Source organism: Prionailurus viverrinus, chromosome F2, assembly GCF_022837055.1.
Source record: "Prionailurus viverrinus isolate Anna chromosome F2, UM_Priviv_1.0, whole genome shotgun sequence".
Classification (NCBI taxonomy): domain Eukaryota; kingdom Metazoa; phylum Chordata; class Mammalia; order Carnivora; family Felidae; genus Prionailurus; species Prionailurus viverrinus.
The window spans coordinates 49,851,915-49,877,424 of NC_062578.1; the positions used below are offsets into that span (position 1 = coordinate 49,851,915).

The window sequence follows — 25,510 nt, forward strand, 5'->3', positions numbered from 1 at the left end:
CCACAGTAGTTTTGCGGTGGGGGGTAATGCAGGAAAAATGTGAGGATGATTGAGCTTTTGAAGATCTTGTGGTTCAAGATTATTGAAGAGTTTTCTGCATGTGCACTAAAATCTCCTAGCATTACCATAGGAATCAGGATAAAGAAGGTAGCTGACAACCAGCTCCCCAAATTATCAATGACGAAGAGAAGAGATAATGATTGGAAGTTGAATAGATACTAGCAACCTGCATTTTTAATGGAGGTTCAAGCTAAGTTACATGCTTCATAGAAATAAAAATATTTACATTATGGTATGAGAGTAATGGCCAGAGTGCCTCTAGGAAGGCATCTTCTCCTAGATCCATGGACTATGAAATATGAAGGAATAAGTAGCTTCTCCTGCTGTGAGCGATACTGGAAGCAGAGTTTGCAAGGCTGGGCTGGATATTAATTAAGGTAGGGATATGCAGGAACCGTTCTACAGAACAAAACCATTCCTTGATGATACAAGAAAGGTTGTTAACAATGGGTAAGGAGGTTTGAAAATAACAGCTAAGAGAATGAGAGGAGATTGAAACAGTACGGAAGAAAGTACAGGAGGTGAAGAATTTAGATGATATCCGGGGCAGTTGAGCTTGCCCTTTACTAAGTTTATCACAAAGTTGTTCTGGTGCCAGAATTGAGACTGGTTTTGGTGATAGACCCAAGTAAGTTGCTGGGAGGAATGCCATGGAGTTTGAAGAGAGGCAGTGAATGGTCTCATCTCAAGGTATTTGGGGCCATGACTAAAACCTCATTAGAGAAAGCATTCTGATAAAGTTAGTGGAGTCACAGAAGATGAGATTTCTGTATGGAATGTAGACTTTTTTTTTAAGTTTCTTAAGTTTATTTAATTATTTTGAGAGAGAGAGAGAGCGCACGCTCACACGTGTGCATGAGGAGGGGAGGGACCGAGAGAGGCAGAGAAAGAATCCCGACAGGTTCTGCTAACATGGGGCTTGATCCCACGAACCATGAGATCATGACCTGAGCCAAAATCAAGAGTCAGACACTTAACTGACTGAGCCACCTAGGTGTCCAGTAGACTGTTCTCTTATAGATGCCATTTTCTGGTAAGTAGTACCGAGAGCCCTTAGTAAATGTGATCAAATCCAAGTAACTCATACTTCCTTTCTATCTTAATTTCTTTGTGTTATTACCAATCTCCTTCCACCTTCTATTTGTGTTTCTGACTGTAACCTCTCTTAATGTCTTTGGAATTTTTCTTCATTAATTATTTCTCATTTCTCTTGCATTTCAATATCTCTTATTTTCATATTTTTGTTTCTTCTTGAATTACTGATGAAATCTAAATAATACCTTCTTTCTGTTCTGCAAACCTTCAAGCTACTTTGAGAATGATTCATTTCTCTGTCTCTTAAGTCATGGTTTTGAGTATGTATTTTTACATATGCTTCAAACACTCCATCAGCTCCTACGCTCCAACCCTCTATGGTTGACTGCTGCCTCCAGCCCTTTATTTTAAATTATTTTCCCTGTGATTATTATTGGCCAAGGCTTTTATATATATTTATCTGTGTGCTGCCTCTTTGCATCTGCCATTCTCGAATACTGCCTTTTTAAAGTTTCTCTAACGCATTACTATCCTGATTCTCATTCTACAATCTGACTGTTCTGTCTCCTTCTCTTGTTTCCTATTTCTCACATCCTCAACTTTTTGACTATGTTGACCTATATCCCATCATCTCTGGGGCTTTGACCCAAAACTTCCAGTAGCTGGTATAGTTCCTGGCCTATAATTTGATCACAATAAGTAGTATTGAAATAATGAATCAATTAATCAATCAATCAATACTGAAATATAATACTGTGCAATGACTTCTCAAACTGTATCTCCAGTACCACTCTCTCCTTTGAAGGCCAGATTTCTCTACCTGATTGACCTCTGTACAGAATATTCTTCTCTCTCTCACAAATTTAAGTTCAAAACTGGAATTACTATCCTTCCTCCCTAGAATTCTTTTATTTATATTAATAGATCATCATTTCATTTTGGAGGCTGGGAATTTCAGGTTTTTGCTTTGGCTTGTTTATTTCTACATTTAATTCATATGGGGATGTCAAACATGTTTGAGAGGGAAAAAAAAAAAGTCCTTGCTATTGAACACTTTATAGTTCAGTGAAGTTAACAGACTTCTGAATCAAGAAAGCTCAATTCTAGTTCCAGCTCAGAAAACATCTAATTGTGTGACGTATCCCAAGTTTCTGTGAGCCTTAGTTTGCTTATTTCTAAAAAGACAGAGATTGGATTATATGGCCTCTGAGATTCCTTCTAATCCTAACATTCTGTTTGTATAATTCTGTATATTGTGCATATTCTATATGCTGCATATTTCATATTTTGTACATTGTGATTTATAATGTTTGTCATCCATACCTCCTTCTCTATTTTTACCCCTATTACTACAAGTTAGCCTTTTCCTACTCTACTTCATTCCATACACTACTGTTGAGTTCATCTTCCTAATTCATTACGTTATTTACAAATTACCTTTGTTCAGAAGCTTTAGGTCACTCTCATAGAAAATTAAACCCTGCCTAAGCTTCTTTACTAGGCATTTAAGATCTCTATAAACTGAGTCCAGGCTAATTTTCTAACTAATATTTTGCCATATTTTAACTTCTGTATGTCCAGCATTTCCATTTGCCTCTTTTTCCCTCCAACCTGATTTGTTGAACATAACAAAATTCTGTATACAAAATGACCTGGACCTGCTACTTCAAGCTGTGATTCTTCCTTACTGGTATTTTTACAAGTCAGTCCATACAGTGTAAAAATGCTTACTCTAAAATTAATAGAAAAGTGCCTAATGTACTTTAAATGAATGACCTAACTTCTGGAACTTCAATAGCTCTATAAGACACTTAACATAGGTAGAATTAAGTTCCTCTATGACAGGCTGCTGGAGAACGGATAGAAGACATCAAAAGGTCTTGCTGTGTACTGCCACTGTGATACCGTCCTGCTTCTGGATCATAATATTCCCATTATCTGATTCTAGACACATCACAGGAGTATCAGTGAGGTCGGAAGTTAGCCCAGCTGCTTGCTGAGCTAGAACAGATATCACCCCAGCATGCTAATCTGACAGGATCTTACAGCAGCCCAGATTAAGTCCTAGTGAATCTGTGCCCAGGATTCGAACAATGGGCGGATTCTTCATTGTGTCCTCCAGGTGCTGCTCCAGAGTCTCTTCCATCACACCCACTGCCACCCCCACCCCCACCCCCAGCTGGGGACCCTACAGCAAATTGTGTCCCTTCTCTACCGCATGTCTCCTGCCCGACTCTTTTATGGTCTCCATCTATCTCCTGAAACTTCTCCATCTTTTCATGCATGTTGTCCATCTTTTATAATATAGTCTTTAATTGTCAGACTTATTTGAAATTCCCTAATAGTTCCAAAATCTATGTCATCTCTGAGTTTGACCCTGTTGATTGCTTTGTCTCTTGACAGTGGGCCCTATTTTTTCTTGCCTTTTGGTGTTTCTAGTCATTTTTTATTGACTGTTAGACATCATGTCATCAGTAGTGACTGAGGCAATTAGTATTTATGCCTGAAAATAGGCATACATCTTGTTCTGTTAGACTGTGTACGTGTGTGTGTGTGTGTGTGTGTGTGTGTGTGTGTGCGCGCGCGTGTGTGCGCGCATGTTGGGGGGATTAATCTTTGGACTACTACCTCTGACTGTGTGATTGGTACCCCATGAAGTGGCAGCTAAGGGCAGGTGGTAGCAGTATGTCTGAGATATTTGCCCTATACCCATTCCACTCTCCCTGTAAACCTAGCTAAACAAAGGAAGGTTGGTGAATTGTTCAACGATGATTAGTGAAATCGTTGAACATAGCATTCTACTATGAGGACCAGCCCTCTTCGCATTTATACATATATTACAGTAACGATGCATAATTTGGTCCTTTACAAACACATGTTTAAAATGTTTGTTATTTCAGACTGTTTGAGGACCTGGGAAGGGAAAACATGGGGGGGGGGGTGCCCCTCCCTTGGTGGAATAACATTAATTTCTTACAATTGACAAAATGTTTTTAAACTTTAACATCCACTGAAAAATGAAAATTATTTAGTAAAGTAAGCATGTTATAGATTATAGATAGTAATTATATTATCTCAGGATTTTAAAAATATATATTTTAATAATGTATTAATTTGCTGCATGTTAATTGTTGCTGAGTAAATAATTAATTCTGCTTACTTGTAGTTTTGTTTCTGTTATTTTTTGAAGTAAAAATTAAATAACAATGAAAGTTATAAATATTTAATAAAATACTCAAAATATCCTCAAGACATTTACATCTTATACGCTTCTGTGTGTGCATATTTAATAATACAATATATCTTTATTTTTAAGTATTGTATTTGTCCCTCATTTTCTTCAGGAAATGGAGATATTTAATCTTTTTTTCTTGCTATCTCCTACAATGACTAATGACTATTTCTAAGAAAATGCTTCTCTAGATTTGTTTGAGCACTTCTCTTTTTTGGTAATAAAATAGACCTAAGGGTGATAGTAATATGTTTTTCTACATTAGAAGTGTCTTGCTTTCTCACATCACTATATGTATTACTGCTGTTTCACATCTTCAATTGTTAACTTGGCTGACACTATATATTGCTGTTATTGTTGAGTAAACTCACTTTTAACTAATGTACAGAATTTACATTTAAGTGAACACAAATGTTCTGTAAAGAGATGCCATCATGCCTAGGGATAAATTGACCTATCTTCCACCAAAATAATAAAATGTTCCTATTCGTACACAATATTAATTAATTAATTTATTTATTTATTTACCATGATTTCCATGGTGAGTATTTTGTGTATTGCAATTCTCTTTACTTTGGAAGCAATACTAAAATAATATAAACTACAGTTTTTACAAATTTAAACTTGTACATTGTAATTTATGATCATGAAAATTATAGAGTTGTCATATAATTAAATTATTTATTATGTAAATATGTATATATGTTTTATTAATCACCCTAAAATGTCTAATTTTAAGATATTATCATGTAGTTATTTCTTCATTATGCAGCTAATGCTCAGAAAATCTCTAGACATTCAATAGACTTTATCAAAAGCATAATGCTTCTGCTGTTAATCAGCTTATGGTATTACACAATATAGATACAGGGAAGACATTTCTTGCCCCAAACCAGAGATTATAATTGTTGTCCCTCAGAGATACACTTACATTTTTCTTTTTTTAATTTAAGATTTCAGCTTTAGGAAAATAATTTCTTTGTGAAAAAAAAAGAATTTTTAAAAAGCTTCACTTTCTACAAGTTTATTTTTTAAGAAAACCACTTACATTTATTTATGGCATCTTTACAATCTAAATATGAAAGAAGCCTGTCTAATGTATCATAGACTGTAAGTTCTGAGTTATGTACTAGGACAGTTTCACTGACATCTGAATGTTACTTTGAAATTTTACATTGTGCTGGTTGTTTTTTGTTTGTTTGTCTTGTTTTGCTTTTTGAGTATTCTTAGTATTCTTTTATCACACCTACAGAGATGCTTTACATTGAGCTTTTGTTGATCTGGAATCGTAGCACTGTGATGGTTGAATGTAAGTGGTTATAGAAACAAATGCCCACTGCCCTATTCTTTCCTGTTACACTGAGTAACTCCCTTGTGCTTGAGAGTCCTTGTGATTGAGTCACAATCCCTTGTAATTGAGAATAGGAAAAGTGAATAGCACAAGTGATGAAATACGTAAAAGCTGTGTCAGATACGTGAAAATTTAAAAACTCTTTTAAGAGCAACTGTACTGGGGGAAAAATGATCAAACTGGACAACTTCACTGGATGATTATAAAATTATTTTTCCCTTAGAAATCCTCAGCTCAAATTCTGCATGGGCTATTGTATGCTTTTAAAGCAGGGTTGCTACCGTTTTGGCTATTGTTATGGTATTATCAGTCGGTATGAATTAGCTCTGTTTGTAGAGGGCTATTAAACAGTATCCTGTGCAAACGCTTGCAATTTGGAATACGGGCCACTACATAACACAGAGCAATAATCTGTATTTATCCAGGTAAATGATACATGCAGAAATCTGAACTATTTTACTCATATGTTACAAAACATTAACAATTTATTTAAAAAAATAGAACTATGATAGATATTAAATGACTTTTTTTTTTAGATATTATATCACTTTTTAAAAACAACCAAATTACCTAAGAAAGATTTAAATTTATAGGTATATGGTTCCTAACCTTTTATATGGCTCGCCCTTTGGCAATCTTGTAAAACCTATGGCCACCCTTTTTAGAAGAATGTTTTAAAATGCATAAAGTAAAATAAGGTAAATAAATGCAGTTACAAAAAAAAAATACATTGAAATATATACTCCTAGTTAAAAACCCTAGGTAGGCTCTAAAATATTTTATGCCTTGCAAACGTGTATTTCCCACGTTTCAGTTGCTACCATTCAAAATTATTTATAAGTTCTTTATCTTAAAATTAAAATTCACTAAGAATTTAGGTGGAAGTTTTCAAGTTTTATATCTCAGTCTCTTAAAGAACCTGCTACGAGATGGGGCATCATAGGTGACACTTAGGCACTGCTACTTTCAACTTTCTCAGCTCTTGTCTTAATTCTTACCTAGTAAGACTTATTCTTACCCTTGAGCGGGAGCCTGTGTTGATCTCTTGTGTTTTCAAAGTTTAAAATATGGTTGCTTTCCATTCCCCTTAACGATCTATGATGAACATTTCAGGAAATTGCCACCTTCTACCCTGGCTCTTTTTGTGTTTCACTGATTAGCCAATTTTCCTTTCATGCTACAGAAATCAGATAATTCATATTATTTATGAATATGGAGAGAATAAATATAAGCAAAATTTAAAATGTTGACATAGTCCTCAAACAGCTCTTCCACTAAAGAGGAATTTTCCTAAGGGATATTGCCTAAAGAGTGACCTATTTGCTTTATAAGTAGCGGTATCCTTTTAAGGACATTGAACACAGCAACAAATTTGAAATAATTCTCCGGATTTCACTCACAATCATGTATTTCAGTTTTTAAAAATGTAGTGTCAAAGAAGTAAAAATGTATGTCCTAACATATTACTTTTCACTTGGAAAAATTGCTTGATAGGATCAGAATAAATCAAATTTTGCATAAATACATGAGGGATTAGCCTCATTTTATGTTAGGGTGGTCATAGACATTCTACCAAATTTTGTTGCTATGTCTTACAATGAGATAAGCTTATTGTTAACGTAATAGGAAATCTGAAAATAATGTAATTATTGATACTCTCCAAAAAGATAGGCTTTAAGGACTCTAAGGTATATACGTTACGTTGCTTCTGCTTTTTTATTGTGGTGAAGGTATACAAAGATAATGTACATTAAAAACACTTAGGAAACTATTGAGCACATTTATTTCTAAAGAAAAGTGTTTTCTCTCAAATAGTTTTTCAGGAACAAAAATAAAATTGGGATTTTTTTTAATACATATCAGGTTGCCTTTTTCATCTCTGTGTTTGAAAGTAACTGAATATGTTATATGTATTTATACTTGGTATATATCAGCTTTTTTTTTGATATATCCTGGATATACTTATATAAAAATGTTAAACTTAGGAAATCAATCATATCATGGTATATAGTTTTAAAAATATTTAAAAATGATTTGACTTCTGTTACCTTGTGAATTTAAAGTGTGAGAGAATCACAAGATGTTGTAGAATAAAAACCCAGCACTCACTTCCTAAAGTCCTCTAATCTCACGTGTGCTGGTCTAAAATTGTGTGCCATGTAATTAATTACATGTAGGAAATTGTGTCCTTTCTTTTCTTATTTTTCTTTAATTGCCTGCATTTTTCATTATCAACAATAAGATTGAGAGAACTTACAGAGAAAGTGGAAGTTCTTTACATTAGTCTTGGGGGAGACTAATGCTTGGTCCATAATACAGAAACATTTCCATTTCTATGGTTACAACTAGATGGAGAGGTAACAATTTTTGTAGGTATTACGTTGGTATATGGAGCTCTTGAGCCAAAGTTAGCGTTCTTGTGTTCTTAGGGTTGTGTCGCAGAAAGTGGGGCTGGTGTTAGAAAACACTTATTGATCACTTGTTAGGTGTTAAAAGCATTATGTTTGATTCCAGGGATATAAAAATCAGTAATGATGGGTTCCTCACATTTAAGTATATATACTTCTTTCAACAAGGATTAGGTTTTGATATTGGACTTGTTTGTGGTCAAAGAGATCACACTGTTTCAGAACCATTATTATTTCAATCAGTTAATACCCTTCTGAATTGTTGGGTTTTTTTTAATGTTTATTTATTTTTGAGAGAGAGAGAGAGTGAGCAGGGGAGGGGCAGAGAGAGGAGACACAATCTGAAACTGACTCCAGGCTGTAAGCTTACAGCAGACAGCCCGATGCGGAGTTCAAACCCAGGAGCTGTGAGATCATGACCCGAGCCCAAGTCAGACACTTAACTGACTGAGCCACCCAGGCATCCCGATACCCTTCTGAATTGCATTGGTTGGCATTGCTAAAGTGCCCCGAGATAGGTGGCACAGATTGGCTGACTAACCAGCTTTCTGTGATTTTTCTTGTGGACCATGTTTACATATGGCTACAGCCTGCAGGGTTGCAGTGGTTTCTTAACAACCTTTTGATTCTTCTGTTGGAATGTTGGGATGTATCACTATACTATGTTTGTGCTGAAAGCCTTTTAATATCTCAGCTGACACGCTAACAATCCGCCTTAGGGGCTTTAGGATTAATGCTTGTATGTTCTTCACTCTCGTGAAAATGTTAGGCTAAGCCGTTGAATTCTTGGAAAATAGAATACTTCACATATTTCACATGTTTCATTTAGGGAATTCATTTTGGAACGCAGGCAGTTTTGGTTGTCATTGATTATAACTGAGCAACTCCTGTCATCTCCACTGGGAATGCCATTAGAGGCAGATTGGGGTTTCCTTAGAAATTCTTAAGTTTAGCGAGACTGGCTCAGAATATGTTGGGGAAGAGAACTTTTTTTTTTTTTTTTTTTTTTTTTTTTTTTACAAATTCGATAATTTTAAACAATTACCTTTTTCAAAATCAGTTTGATGCATCATAACCAAATAGCAGAAGGGCACTAAAGATCAACTGAGCTGCTTTTTGACTAACATTTCAGGGATTGTGAAGCAGCAGATAGACAGCCATATCACAGATCCAGACCAACAGAACAACGGCCTCTCCTAGAGCGGACCACCGCCCGCTCCAGATCCACTGAGCGTCCTGATACAAACCTCATGAGGTCGATGCCTTCATTAATGACTGGAAGATCTGCCCCTCCTTCACCTGCCTTATCGAGGTGAAAGATAAATCAATCGGACTAACCTCCCCTTTGCCCCTCCAGCACACCTATTTATTTTCCCAGCAGCTAAATGGTCTCTTCTATCATCCTTGGCTGATCACTAATAACAATTGATACTAACCTTTTCAGTGTAAGCACACTATTTATATTCAGCGGATATAATAGTGTGTGGCTACCATTGTAATTTGTTTTTAACTGTCCTGACCACATCTGTTTTGTGATTTCTCATTTATCAGGAGTCCTGGGTAAATCCCCCCATAATGCACTTCATAACTATCATGTTCTTCTCCTACAGAATGAGAAATTGTTTGTGTCCATTAGACATCACTTTTGGAACAATCATCATAATGACAATAAATAAAGCTAGATTTTTAGTTTCTTTCTATCCATACTAGTATCATGTATTAACCAGTGTCTTCTTTAGTTGAATTTTGAATTGTTCAGGGTTTTTTTTTTTGTAGATTCATGAGATATTTTCTAATAAAGGGATATCCAATATAAGCCTGAGTAAAAATCTCCTTGGATAAAGGGAGGGAGGTTAGTGCGGAGAGTTTGAAATCTGGTAGAAAGAAATGTGAAGCATTACTTTTTATTTTTTGAGCTGCAGAACTCCTGTTGCTTGCATCTAGATAGAATGCTAATTTACATTTAACAATTCCATGGGTGTTACTGTAGGATTCTGTGTGCATGTATCTGTGTATGTATGCATATTACACAAAAGTAGAAGCATCTCTTGACAATCATTCAAATATCCACATTTTGTCCTTCTTTCCTAACCTTTTAATCAGCAGCTAAACGTCTTTTAAAATTGCACTTGCACAGCTATCATATGAGCCAAATGTGTTAAAATTATTTAACTCACGCTACTGAAAATGAACATCAATGATGTATCTTGTAGGTCTCATCCTCGTACTGGGTCTGTCCAAACAAGCCCGTCCAGTACTCCAGTAGCAGGACGAAGGGGCCGACAACTTCCTCAACTTCCACCAAAGGGAACACTGGAGAGAAGTAAGTTTTATTTCTAATTATGTCAAATAGGAAATACACATGGAAGCTAAGGTGAATCAAGATTTTTTTTTTTTTACTACCTTTGTGTTAGTTTTCTTCTTTTGTTAATTGAACGCCTTAGCCGCATTTGCTAGTAGCTATGTTTATAAATATATTTATAAATGTTACCTGTTTTGCACTTAAAATTTGTAATATTTGGAGATAAAATAACCTTCCGTTACTGCTGTTGCACATTTTCAAGATTTGAGTAAATGCATTTTAAAAAGTAAACTTAATGCTCTTAAATAAGCAATTGGATGATATTTCTTTGCTACAATTAAGTTTATGTAATTGTTGATAGTTACATAAAGTTTATTAGTAACTAGCCAAATCAATTTTCACACACTGCAAAGGACTGGTTAGCTGATGCACAACAATGGTGATCCTTCTCAAAACTGGAGTGCCAGAAAAAAGGTAATCATGAATATACAAAGAAAGATGCATGTTGTACTGATATTTTAAATACTTTCAAATTTTTGCATAAGAAGCACTATTTGTTTATACACAGATGAACATACTCCCCAAACATCTATAAATTCTGGGATAAAGGACCTCTAAAAGCATGGATGATAGAATATAATAATTTTCAACCTCGTTTTTTAAATGGTCCCTTTATTCAGTAACTGGATATGCTTTCCCAAAAAATACATATATATTTATATATATATTTAAATCACCATTTAACTTTTCTTTAATAGATGATACATACATTCTGTATCTTTGGAAATTTCTGTTGTTTTTAACCCCTGTGCTTTGGTTCCCTTTTTTGTTTTGTTTTTATTTTGTTTTTCCTAGACAATGGAGTCAAGGAGATAGAACCTTATGAAGGTCTGTACATAAAGGAGGGTTTGTTTTATGCTGACAGCCTTTTTGGGGGGCTACGGAAGCAAAAATAAACCCAACTGCAATTGATGTCCCTCCATTGTAAAGACTTTTATTTACAGTAAAATGGTTTTGTTTTATGATTTTTGGTAAAGCACTCAATTTTTGATTCACTTGGAAATTATGCCAGGGAGTTAAATTTCTTTGCGTCATTGAAGTAAGAGTGCAAAGAGTTGAACTTTTCTTAAGTGAAATGTTCTGTTGCACATCTTTTCTTAAGATAAAATGTTCTGTTTTTAAATTTTTTTCATCTGCCTTTCAACCAGAATTCTGTTTAATGCAAGACCTTAAGCAAAGATATCAATTGCAGTCTGTGTTTATGTTACTGAAGATGTACACCTAGTCTAGTTCCTCTTATCATCAGATATTTCATTTTGTATTTATGATGATCTTTTAATTATTAAATTTGTCTTTCTAGAAAAGAAAGTTGTTGAATTAGACAGTGGTTGTGGTTTGTATTCCCTACATCACCTTTCATGTTGTACCAAGAGTGCTTACAGTATACCAAAGTTAAATATGTGCAGTTTTATTATCAATAGTACGTTATGACTCAAGAGAAAATATTGAGTCATGATCTATGGAGTGTCATACATTCACTAAGATAATAAAAATTCCTCTGCCAATGATAGAATTCTAAAATTAACTTTGTAAATTTAAGGAATTGTTCGCTTTTATTTACTTACGAATTTCCAGCACGTAGAATAATGCCTGGCACATTGTAGGTCCTCGATAAATATTTGTTGAATGAATGCATGAAATATTGTTTAACAATTGAAAAGTTCCTTCACATAGTGCATTATGCATCACTAAAATAATCTTGCCTTCTATAGATGTTTGTATTAAAATGTATATTGCTATCACCTCTTTGTAACAAAATTTTAAGTGCACTACCTTTGGGCAGGGATATTTTATTGCCTTAGATATATATATGTATATATATATATATATATATACATATATATATATATATATATATCACTTGGAACAAGTTGTGTTCTTGTTAGTTGTTGAATGATTTATCGACTTCTATATTGAGGTTCTGCCTATGCTATGTACAATGATTTTAAACAACTCCATGCTGTTGTGACTAGTGCTAATGTGCTGCCTGATAAGGAGATTATAGCAGCACTTCTATAATTCTCAATTATTTGCATTATAATGGGTGTATATAATTTTAAAAGTACTTTCCAGAAGGAAAGTTCTGTAGAACATTTGAAATTTTTTGTCTCCCCAGGATTTTTAGAGTTTTGACCTCATTTGTTGGCATATGAAGTCACAACTTCTTAAAATTCACTTTTAATATCTTTTACAGCCATAGTCTATTGAGATATGAGTAGTTCCATTCTTTGTAATAATAAACCTACCCGAAAGCCAACATAGAGCTGATAATGAAAGTCAGGGTTGAAGAAGTTTTTAACGGGCTTGTCAACAAACATTCTATATACCATCTAGTTTCTGCCTTGTAGAGTCTATTCAAACCATGGTTTTCCTTTAATGTCCCTTTAATTGTAATTCTTTTTTCTTTTTTATAAGTAAAAGAAAGGAGAGCCTAAACCACCCTTGTTATTTCCACTATGAGACAAAAGGACTTGTTTTTCAGTTTTTTGTTTGTTTTGTTTTGCCTGAAGGTATGGATGATTTTAACAATGTTTTTGTAAATGTTGGTATGAACACTTAAGTAGATACATAATTGGGTAATTTTCTTTAGCTTTAAAGGAGATATAAAATATCTCTTTTAGAAGTTTCGACTTCCCACTGATGTTAACGGTACATGAGCCAAACTAGGCTATCAATAGGCGGTCTAAATCAAATTATGTCTGGATTATCACTTAAAAGTTATCAGAAGATAATTTAATGGCATTATTTCAAAATCAAAGTAATGACACATTTATTTATCTAATCCTGTTCAACAGCTAAAAAATGATCAACTCCTAGTTTAATTCCTTTTGATTTGGGTTATATTTTAGTCTATTAATGAAATTAATTTAAAACTTTATATATGTTGGTTTTCATGATGGTACAGTATTAGTTACCTTCTCCTTGTTTGAGAACCAGAGTAAACAGGAGCAATATAAGAAAAGTACAATGTACTAAACAACTGTTAAGGTATTATTATTTTTTTTAATTTTCTCCAGACCTTGATGTACTGGCATTTTGTAAAAGTAAAAAAGAGTTTATAATATCATTTTTTGGTTCTGTAACATAAAAGGTGCATAATATTATTTTTCTAAGAATATATCAAGCTTATAGACAAAGTATTTTGACTACTTTACACAGTTATCACATACCACAAATATTTTAGGGGCCACAATTACTCTTTTACAAATCAAAGTCAACATAAAAGAAGACAATATGATAATTTATTAATAAAATACTTATTTACTTACATAACATGTCAGAAACTTATTAAATAATCTCTTAGTCTCCTTATCGTCCCTCACTATATCATGAATAATTTGACATTTGTGTCACTGAGAGTAACAAATATATACATCTGGTCTTGTTTTTTTCTTTACTTCTGCAAATACAGAAGTTAATGAAGAAACGGGGCATAAGGAAGAGCAGTGGGGAGAAAAGCAGGGTGAAGAGGTCAAGACAGGTCTGTCTGTGTGTCTAAAATAAATAACTGAATGTTTGGGAAGTATGACTTTTCAATTTCATGTGAGAATTTAGGCTCCAAATTTATAAATGCACAATAAAGAATAGATTGTTTTCAGCACTAATTTTTAAATAAATTGTCTAATTTCATTGATGGAGAAATATTACATAAGCTATCTAGATAACTTATCAGAATATTTGATTCATCCATTGGAACATGTTCCTTAATGTTAAAATCAAACTAAAATTGTAGACAATGCGTCTGACCAAATTCATACCTATCCTTTACCCCAACTCTGTATTCAATTCATCTGTTTATTAAAAACTGTTTGAGGGGCGCCTGGGTGGCGCAGTCGGTTAAGCGTCCGACTTCAGCCAGGTCACGATCTCGCGGTCCGGGAGTTCGAGCCCCGCGTCAGGCTCTGGGCTGATGGCTGAGAGCCTGGAGCCAGTTTCCGATTCTGTGTCTCCCTCTCTCTCTGCCCCTCCCCCGTTCATGCTCTGTCTCTCTCTGTCCCAAAAATAAATAAACGTTGAAAAAATTTAAAAAAACAAAAAAACAAAAAAACTGTTTGAGTACCTACTGTGGGTTACACTGAGTAGAACTATATTGCAATCCTAGCCTCCTCTCTATAAAAATTTTGGTTTTGTAGAGGCAAATTGTAAGTAAATATAGAGCAGAATATAAATTCCATTAAAGCTTTTAGAGGCTACCTCTATTTTCTTCATCATTTTTTCCTAAAATAAAAATTTACCGTACATTCCCGTTTTCATCCCAGCTCAATATTGCTCTAATGTTTATTGACAATCATAATTTCTTCCCAAAGAGTCCTCCTTCTAAGTGGTGTGGAAAGAGCCTTCATTGTGTTTTTTTAAAGTCTCTATTACATTTATATATCATAATATCTCTTTCTCTATATTAGACACTCAGTATTGACATTTGTGATACGTGTGAATATACTTTCTTAAATTAAATAAACATAAATATTCTAGTACAATCCTATTCTATTGAAATGTGTGGCATTAAAGTCAGAAGTTTGGCTTTGTTGGGCATGTTAAGATTCTGAGGAAAAAAAAGTGATGGTCATGTTATTTGCCACTTTCTTTGTCAGAATGTTCCTGAAAGGATTTAAAACTTAAAATGTTACATAATCAGTAAATACATGTATATACTTCTTTTTTCAAATTATCACTATTTTTCTTTGAAACACTGAATTGAATCCCAATCTTTTCTTGGCTGTCAGTTTAAAAATTTTTTTTTACTTTCTTTGAACAATAACTTTAGACCTAATTTTACCCTGTTTAACTCATCACTTTTTATTCATGAACAGTACAGTCTCCTTTATATGCCTTATGTTCTCTCCTTTCTCATTGTGTGAAAGCAATTTCCTTATGTCATCGATGCATTCTGTCAGTATATATAGTATAAGACACAAGACCTCTTAAACTGTACTTGCTGATTGTCAGTAACTATTTTTAATGTCGAAAGACGAGAAGAATCATCAGAGTGCATCTGATCATGAAAACAAAGGCAAGTGTAGCTGCATATTTATAAAAATGTATAACTATCTCTGTTCTGAATAGCTAATATTTTAACGACTAGAATGTCACACATCTTCCATTTTCCTGCAGTGCTATAGGAATAACCTGTTTGGAGCATACCGTAAAAATGAACTTCATTTTAATTTACGTGTGCAATTGTTTTCCTATTTGCCCATTCCTATATATCTCATATCAGTCCATATGAACACTGAAATGCTTTCACACTGTTTATGAATTGGCTTCCACAGGAAAGTCATTTTGTTGGATGTCATTAGTTTGGGGGCTTCAGTGGTAGTTAATATCATTTTTATTTATTTTTCACTTCCTTAAGATAAAGCCTGTTTGTTGGACCAGTTTGTTACCTATGCTTTATTCTCAAAACTAACTTAGTGAATTATGTAAATTATTAAATTAGCATAAAACCACAACTACAATCTTCTAATTTAGTATAAAATTACTCCTTATTCTTCATTTTATTTTTGTTCCTACTACTTTTATCATAGGATGGGAAGGATATACTTTACTTTTGTGTTCATTAATGTGAGGTGTCATGTTTAATGCATGGATTTGTTTCCCTAGTGTGTGATTTCATCTTTTGTGGTGTGCTTAGTTTTTATTTGGGTTGTTAGTGACCTTAATTACTAACCGCTATTGTCTGTTTTCAATGTTAAAAAGACAATGAGGGAGAAACACCAAGCTCATCTAATAATGGGAAAAAAGGCAAGTCTAATATGAACTTAATAGTGCCTTTCTCTAGATTAGACACTCAGTATTGACATTTGTGGTGTGTGTGAATATGGTTTCTTAAATTAAATAAACATAAATATGCTAGTACGATCCTATTCTGTTGAAATGTGTGGCATTAAAGCCAGAGGTTTGGCTTTGTTGGTCTTGTTAAGATTCTGAGGAAAAAAGTGATGGTCATGTTTTCATGCAAAAAACACAACAAAGATATTTTTTAATCCAGAAATTGTTTTAAAACTTAACGATTTAAAAAATATTTTAAAGCAAAATTTTTAAGTAGAAAATGACATGAACTTAATTGTGAGTTCAACAATATTAAATGAACATATATAATATTTGTAGTTGTTCACAGTTTTATACACATGCATTAATATATTGCCTGGGTGAGTAAAAAGATGATCGATTTCAGTACTTAGATTTCGTTTTCTTGTAATTATTGGTGACTTAATTTTTTAACCCAGCACAACTAACTTCTGTCAGGAAAAGTAGGTCTGTATATGTATTGTAGTAATTGCTAATCAAATATAACTACATGTATTGACTGAGAATGTCGGCATTTTAAGATGGTTATAAAAAAAATCATTGTTCTAAAATTTCTCTATATCATTACAATTTGCCCTTGTTATGGGCCAAATTAAGAAATGAATAGTTTTTGTGTCAGTAATTTTTAGTTACAATGTCTTTCAGTCTTGAATTCTTTCTGTCCTGTCTTCGTCTGTTATAAATACTGTCTACAGTGTCGGGTGTGATATTTAATTAGCGTTAAGATAATTTAATAATGTTTCTTACTGGGGAGTGTCATTTATTTGCACCCCTCTCAGCATATAATTCTTAAAATATGCTAAGATAGGTAAAAAAAAAAAGAGAGAGAGAAAATAACATAGCAAAATAAATAAAATGAAATCAAGTATTATAAAATATTAACATTCTCCATAAAACAATAAAAATTTAAATAAGCCCTCAATGTGCATTTACATATTTGTCATTTTTATCTATTTCTTAACCTCTATGATCTTTGCTTAGCACCTACGAAAGGATATGTTCATATGAACTGAAATTTATGTCACTGATCCGAAAGAGTAAATACATCTTCTTAAATGTCAGGGTGCAACAAGTTTTAAGAACATTTAATGCCATTTTGTATTTAAGCACATTTAAATAAAGGTATCAAAAGAATAAGGACTTCCCAGGAGGTAACCAATGTAAATACTTGAACTGAGGAAGTACTTTCAGCAGGTTTTTTGGCTTCCTGACCTCTAGTTGACCCTGAATACCGCTATATCTTTTACTTCTAAACTGTTCTCCATTCTTGTTATTCCTTTGATATTGCATGTAAAAGTTCTACTGACAATGAGAATGGGGACCTCAGTCACTCCCACTCATGATTAATGTATTTTTATCATTTATATAAAAATCATCTTTACTACAAAACGTTACTATGTTATGTAGATCAATCCTACATATGATATAGTTGGACCTAGAAAGAAGTTCATGTATAAAATTTGAAAGATGAGAACTCTATATATTTTGCATATACTAACTCATGTTTTTATTTAGTGTAATATTTTGATGACCTACTTATAATAAAGTTCTGGGTATCTAATTTTTCCCTTTGCTCTTTGCTTTTGGGAGAGACAAATGTACTGTTTTAAATCTCATAGTAAAGTCCATGAGTAAGATTAAGGTGGGAGGTTGTTTTTAAATTGGTTAAAAGCATATTTATGGATTAGAGAAAATTCCAGAGGTTAAAAAGATGTTCCTATGTTCCTTCTACTTACATATTGAGTTAAAAAAAAAAGGGGGGGGGGAGCCTGGGTAGCTCAGTCGGTTAAGCGTCTGACTCTTGGTTTCACCTCAGGTCATAACCTCACAGTTCATGGGTTCAAGCCATATCGGGCTCCATGCTGACAGTGCGGAGCCTGCTTGGGATTGTGTCTGTCCCTCTCCCTCTAACCTCATTCCCCCCCAACCAAAAGTAAATAAATAAACTTAAAAAAAAAAAAAAGTAAAAAAAAAAAAAGGTAACCATGAATTCCAGCTGTAACCATGTGTTAGAAATGGCCAAGCATTGAATTGAATGATGGATTTATCACCATCCTCTCTTCTGGTTTAAAATGCAAAGAGAGGAAATAATAAAGACAGCTTTATTCTACATCTTGCTATGAAGTGCCCACATTTGATTTTGGAATAGACATAGTGTATGCTCCCCTTCAGTTAGTAAGATATGTGATCAGTTAGCCAAAATGTCTCCATTAACCCTGTATTAACATTAGATTCTTTAGTACTTGGAATCCGTTTCTGAGTTCTCAAATGACACTCTACCTAAGCCAATCCCTTTTGATACATTGGCTCTTCATACCCCTAACGAGCTAAAATGTGACTAGACTATCCTTATCCCATAGTATAGCGCTATAAATTAAGACTCAAAGAACAGCATAATTGGTGAGTTTCTAACTAATTATAATTTATTTATTTATTAATTCATTATTTCTACAGATAATTTGGGGGGTACCTATCATGTTCCAGTCTCTGTTCTGGGTGCTGGAGATATACTAGTGTGCATGTCAAACAAGCTCCCTGCCTTCATAATCCTTACATTTATTGGAGGAAGCAAATGATAAATAAGAGAATATATAATATTGTTTCACATACTGACAAGTACAAACAGGAAAATTCAGTGAGGATAATGGATTAGATAGTATTCAAGAAAGTAGGGTAAATAATTCTTGATAATGCATTCTGAGAAGTATTCCCATCTAAGTAATATTTGAGCAGAAACCTCAATAAAGTGACAGAATTACCCCCTTGAGGGCCAGGGAAGGAAGAGTGTTCTTGGCAGAGGCAACAGCAAGAAGGAGGACTCTGATATGGGAGCCAGCTTGACTTACTCGAGAGAAAGTGGAAAAGTCAGTTGGGTACCACAGAGTGAGCAAGCTGAATAGTAGTAGGTGTGGTCAGAAGGGACTGGGGCAGGTGACTCATATTATCTATCAGTCAGTGTTAGGATTTGTTTTTTTTACTCAGTGAAATGGGAAGATTTTCATTCAAGTGACACAACACCATTTCTTTTTGAAATAACATCAATTTAATTGCCATGTTGAGCCTAACCTGAAAGAATGGAGATTAGAAACAGGGAGGCTTTTGCAATAACCTGGCAAAGAGGTGATGGTGGCTTAGATGGCTAGTGACAGGAGGAGTTTGACTCTGGGTAGATATTAAAGATAGAGCCTTAACGGATAAAGGGGAAAACTTGAGAAGAATCATTCGGTGGGCTCAAGTGCTGAGTTTTGGATGTAAGTCAGAGATCCTCTTAGACATCTAAGATAAGATGCCAAATAGGTGGCTTAAAACATGGTCTGGACTTCAGGTTAGAGATTTGGACTGTTTGGGAGTTAATCTCATAATAAGAGAGATTTAGGAACACAAGGCTGAGATCACCGAGAGAACAAGCATAGAAGAGGTTGAGGGACTATGACCTGAACTGCTCTCATATTTAGAAGTTGACAAGATGAGGTAGCAGGGTACTGAGAAATAGGAGGGAAACCATGGAGTGTAGTGTCTCTGAGTACAAGTGAAGAAAGTACTTGAAGTGGGAGAGAACTGTTGAGCATGAAACCATAGATTTAGCAGGTTGGAAGTTATGCTAACCTTCATTACTGACAGCTTTGTTGGAGACATAGGCAGTAGAAGACTGAGTAGAATGGATTTAAAAGAGGAGAGAAAGAGAGATGGTGAATATAATGCCTTTGAACGAGTTTGGCTGTAAAGAGAAGAAAATCAATAAAAATCTGTTACAGAGGGAAGAGATCATAGAAACAGAATACATGCAGGATATGTGGGAAGCTGTGTGCGTGCATGTGTGCGTGCGTGTGTGTGTGTGTGTGTGTGTGTGTGTGTGTGTGTGTGTTTTCTAAATCAAGATCTGCCAGTTTGCTTTGTAGAGTCATGTGGCCCCAGCCATCTGCCTATAGTTTACCAGGGTAATTATCGGTATTCTGTGGCTTTACTCCTAGATTTAGAATGAAGACTTTTAGATTTGGAAGGAACCTTATAAATCTTTTCCTAAAACTGCTTTCCTTTGTTAATAAAGGAGCAGAATTCTAGAGGATAATCAGCTTTGTTCAACCCACATGGTAACACATCTCTAGTCTTGACTCCCAATGTAAGCATTTCTATACTGTGCCTCTTCAGATAAGTGACAATCTCCTTGCATGGGTTTCAACCATTTATTTTCTTTTAACTATTAGCTAATGGTTTAGTTCATTTCAACCAATATGTGCTATTTTCAGTATATGACACTAGTTGGTTATTGAGAATGCAGTAACGGATTCCTGCTTTGGGGAGGTCCCAAGTTAAAACAATAATAATATATAATAAGAATAACAAAACGGGGCTGGTAAAATTATTTTATAGCATGTCACTTACACAGTGTCTTAAAGATTGTGATATATAGGTATAAAGAAGAGGTAAGTTTTGAGGGGTTCTGGGTAGGTTTTCAGCCTAAGATATTTCTTCCACTGCTTGTCATAGTTTATATTCTGCTCATCTCTGATGGCTTAATTATTTTAATAATAAAAAGCTTTTTGGCTTTCCAGAACACTGAAATGTAAATGTTCCTGAGGAGACTGACCTGAGCTATTCTCACATACAGATCTTCATAGGCAGAAAGTTAGAGCCTATGAGTGGGGAAAGGCAGGTATAGGGAAAGGGGTACTGTAACATGTGGGAGAGTACTAGGTACCTTAGAAGAGTCATAATGACGAATTCTGCCTTGAACTACCCCTACTCTACTCGTCTACTCTAAATAACGTTGCTTGCTTTGTAGCCATGCTATATATTTACTTTCTTTGAAAAAAATTATGTCTTTATTTTATTTTGAGAGAGAGACAGAGTGCAAATGGGGGGAGGGCAGAGAGAGAGGAAGACGCAGAATGTGAAGCAGGCTCTAGGCTCTGAGCTGTCAGTACAGAGCCTGACATGGGGCTCGAACTCACGGACTGTGAGATAGTACCTGAACTGAAGTTGGACGCTTAACTGACTGAGCCACCCAGGCACCCCTATAAATTTACTTTCTTAAATAATTTGGTAAATTTAAATTGCTCAGAACAATACCGGTCACATAATAAGTACCCTGTAAGTGTTAGCTGTTATTACTAATGTTTCTTAGTGATGTCTTGCTCTGATTTTGCATTTTTAGCACACAGTCTGAAAACTTCAATTTAAAGTAAAAGCACCTGGTTATAAAAGTAAAACTGAGCCACTTATTCAATAGATACTGTTTAGTAGTTTTTAGGAAATTATTAATCCTCATACTGTTTTTGATTACACAGCTTGCATAAGACACAATACCACAGGGAATAAGTAAGGCTAGATTACAGCATTAGTTATTGCATAACATGCTAATACATTTGTACATGTTTTAATCCATGTGTAAAAATCAATATGCAAATACTTAGAATACTTTGCTCTAAGTCAGAGAACTATTGAAATCACTAGTACTTTTCAGGTTTTGTAGTGTTTAGAGGACTCCATTGGAAGTCAATACTTGGCTCTTAAGCTCATTTCTACTGGTAGGCCTATGACCTCTGGTAAGGCTTTTAATTTCTCTGCACCTCAGTTTCCTCTTCTGTAAAATAAAGTATTCTGTAAGAATTTTCTAAAGAAACGAAGTGTTTTTGGAGATGTAACTAATACGATCTAAAGTCTCAGATGGTTTTGTTTCCAATTTATTGTCTATGTTTTTACTGTTATTTGTTAATTTCGTTTGGTTTGGAAACTTAACAGATATAACCTCTAACTGACTATTTAGTGAGTCACTCGCTATCAGGTTTATAGACTAAGCCCTACCATGCTACCTATCAAAAAGTCATGTCCCTAAACATATAAAAGGAAAAATATTTTGTCCTTTGAGCCTCAATGTATAGTCATCTACTTTATTTCAAATATAGATAACCTTGCGATGAGAAAGAAAGGAAGGAAAGGAGGAAGAAGAGAGGGAAAAAAAAAGTTTACAAAGGAACCAACATTAATAAAGTATTTTTGACAGTTTCTGTAAAGGATACTTGCTTCTACAAGTATTTAGGGGCGCCTGGGTGGCTCAGTGGGTTAAACGTCTGACTCTTGATTTCAGCTCAGGTCGTGATCTCACAGTTGGTGAATTCAAGCCCCACATTGGGCTCTGTGCTGACAGTGCAGAGCCTGCTTGGGATTCTCTCTCTCTCTCTCTCTCTCTCTCTCTCTCTCTCTCTCTCTCTCTTTCCCTCCCCTCTCCTGCTCTTTCTCTCTTTCTCTCTCAAAATAAACAATAAAAAAATAAAAATACAAGCATTCTAGAAATTGGAGAGCATTTAGAGTATGGGCTGACTGTGTTTTGCTGCCTCTCTGTATTCTTATGAATGATTTTCGGGCAAGGAGAGTACTGTACCCATGTCTTAATTTCCAAACTTGAATTATATCTAGATAGAAATGGATTTTATATTTCCTAAATATAACATTCGTTGCCAACTTAGGCCAACGACCATTTGACCAAAATTTATATGGAGAAATTCAGGGATATCATAAAACAGCAAGACATGTATCATATATTTTTGAGCATTCAATCACATCTGTATTATGGAATAGTAAGTCAGTGATGATGAACAGGATGGCTCGAAAGAAAAGAGACAGGACCAATGACCGTTTTAAAAGCGTATTTCAGTAGTCTGCTGTGATGGTCTGAACTGTATCAGAGACCACAGTAAAGATGAATCAATGCATTTAAAAATTTCCCTCCTCATTCAGTTCCACAAGCCTAAGTGAATCAGTTGTAGAAGTTAAAAGTACTTCCAGAAAAATATTTTAAAATTTCTTTTCCTAGGCTTTCCTTCTTGGAGGCCATTTCTCCTTATTTTACTTTTCTTTCCCTTTTTTAAAAATTGTTTTTAACGTTTACTTTTTTTTTTGAGAGAAAGAGAGCACAAGCAGGGGAGGGGCAGAGAGGGAAGGGGGACACAGAATCTGAAGCAGGCTCCAGGATCCAAGCTGTCAGCACAGAGCCCAACATGGGGCCAGAACTCATGAACCTCAAGATCATGACCTGAGCCGAAGTGGGACGCTCAGCCGACTGAGCCACCCAGGTGCCCTGTACTTTTCTTTCCCTTTTGCTCATTTTATTCTCTACTCCCAAAGACTCAATTGACTAATAACATTTAGTGAAAAACTCCCTTCTACCTCGTACCTCCCTGCATACTTCAGCCATTGTTCCAGCCATACCACCACTGACTTTCTAAACATAATCCTAAAGCCATCTTCTGTTTGTTGTTGAAAACAATATAATCTTAGGAACATGATATTGGACTAGAGAACGAGCACATATTTTGGACCTTGGCTCAGGGCCTGCCTTTACTATGTACCAACTACGTGACTCTAGGCCCTTAACCTGAGTTAGTTCATCTGAGAAAAGGAAATCTTAGCATATTTCTTTTATTCCCACTGTGTTACTTCGAGAATCGGATGAGGTAATGGATGTGGGATGGTTCATACAGTAGATAACTATTCAGCTCTTTGTTTTCTTACCTATAGAAACCAACCGCGTGATAGAAGCTCCTTTTTGTCTTTTATAGCATTAAATACAATGCTGTATGTGGGAGCACATTGAAACATATAGGATTATAGAAATGCAGTCTTATTAATGTAAGAATCTGTGATCTTTAAACCGTAGTATTTGTAGGATTGGCTGCCTAGTGTGATGAAAACTAGCTGGAATACAGTTATTTTGAAGACACGTGGGTTTCTTAAATGTCACTTAAAAACACACTTCATAGTTAAGTCTTCATGAGTAAAATCATTCTTTACATTATCTAACATTGGTTAAAGATGTCTTTAAGCTTTCCCATCTACACATTAAATTCACAACTGAATATCTACTCAATTCAGTTTTAAAATACTCAGAGTACTAGTAAAAAATATATATATGTATATATATATACATATATATACATATATACATATACATATGCATATACATATATATGTACATATACATATACATATATATGTATATATCCCTCCAGAACAAACTTTTTGTCTGTACTTGAATGGATTCTCTCAAAGTAATACTTGCCAATTAAATTACATTATACATCTCTGATTTTTTTACTTTTTACCTTTGGGTACTGGGTATACAGTATCATGGACTTGCCCTTTGTACTTAAGTTTCAATTTTAAGTTCATTATTATTTAACATTAAGGAGATTATTTTATTTTTTAAGTTACCACAATAGTCCTTTAACAGAAAAGACTGTCTTTAAGGTGTTGCATCAGTGATATTTTTGCTATTTTTATTTAATATATCTAAAACAATTTTAAAACAATTTGAAGATTTTCCTGATACAAAACTAGTTTGCTTTTAATTACTGTAAATATTTCATTTTAATGATGTGACCTGTAGTTCACAAAAAGGGCTTAAATATGGCTACCTTTTAGCACTGGCTTTTGGGTAATGAATGAATTAATGAGTCAGTAGTCACTTCTGTTCTTTTTGTGACTTTAATTATGTTTTAAAATAGACATTTGAGTTTCAACAAGCATTTAATAATAGTCACATTTAGAACTTTTGGAAAATCTTCTAAACTCTCGGTGTCCTACTTTCATCTCTGGTTTAGGTACTCTTCCATAAAATCTGCCTCATCAATCTAGAATAATAAGAAGCAAGAGCAACCCTGTATTTTCAGAGATGAAAATAACCTTTCAAATTTTCAAGACCAGCTTTCTCACTTCAAATATAACATCTAAGAGACCAAAGAGACTATGAAACTTGCCTAAGGTTATACACATAGTTAATAGTAGAAATGTTCCTAGAAACCACCATGGGTCTCAGTCTGGTAACATATCTATTACATTTTTTTGTCAACTGTTGATAGCCTTGATAGCCTAAGTCATCTTTCATTGTTACACTGGCTGACATTTATAAATTGATGGTTATGGAACTTCTTTTGTTATTGACGTGTAATAAATTTTCAACAAATACTGGCTAATTTCACTCTGCCAACACAAGACAAATGACTTTAAACAATTTCTCTTCATCTAAAATGTTTGTCAACTCAAAGAAAGTGTTTAAAATTAAACATGTCATGTGTTAAGGTGTTGTTTTTTTTTTTTTATTCCACCCTTCAGAATATGCTTCCTGCCAATTTACAGATAGGCTGTACCATTTTCAAAACACGCCATTTCAACCTCTACATACATACTCAATCTTACTTCAAAAGTAGCATGTCTTCTATTTTGTAACATTACAAACTATCAAGTGGTGAAAGGTG

General features: G+C 34.4%; 1 protein-coding gene and 1 pseudogene across 1 annotated transcript in view; one reads left to right on the plus strand and one right to left on the minus strand.

Moving 5' to 3' along the window:
• RIMS2 (regulating synaptic membrane exocytosis 2) overlaps positions 1–25,510 on the plus strand; it is a 322,108-nt gene that overhangs the window by 114,688 nt on the left and 181,910 nt on the right. Inside the window, exons 14-15 of the mRNA XM_047842737.1 lie at positions 9,219–9,398; positions 10,300–10,409. Of these exons, the coding sequence (XP_047698693.1) occupies positions 9,219–9,398; positions 10,300–10,409 (290 nt within the window). The remainder of the gene's footprint in view (positions 1–9,218; positions 9,399–10,299; positions 10,410–25,510) is intronic.
• Positions 2,966–3,241, minus strand: LOC125156664 (ragulator complex protein LAMTOR5-like; annotated as a pseudogene).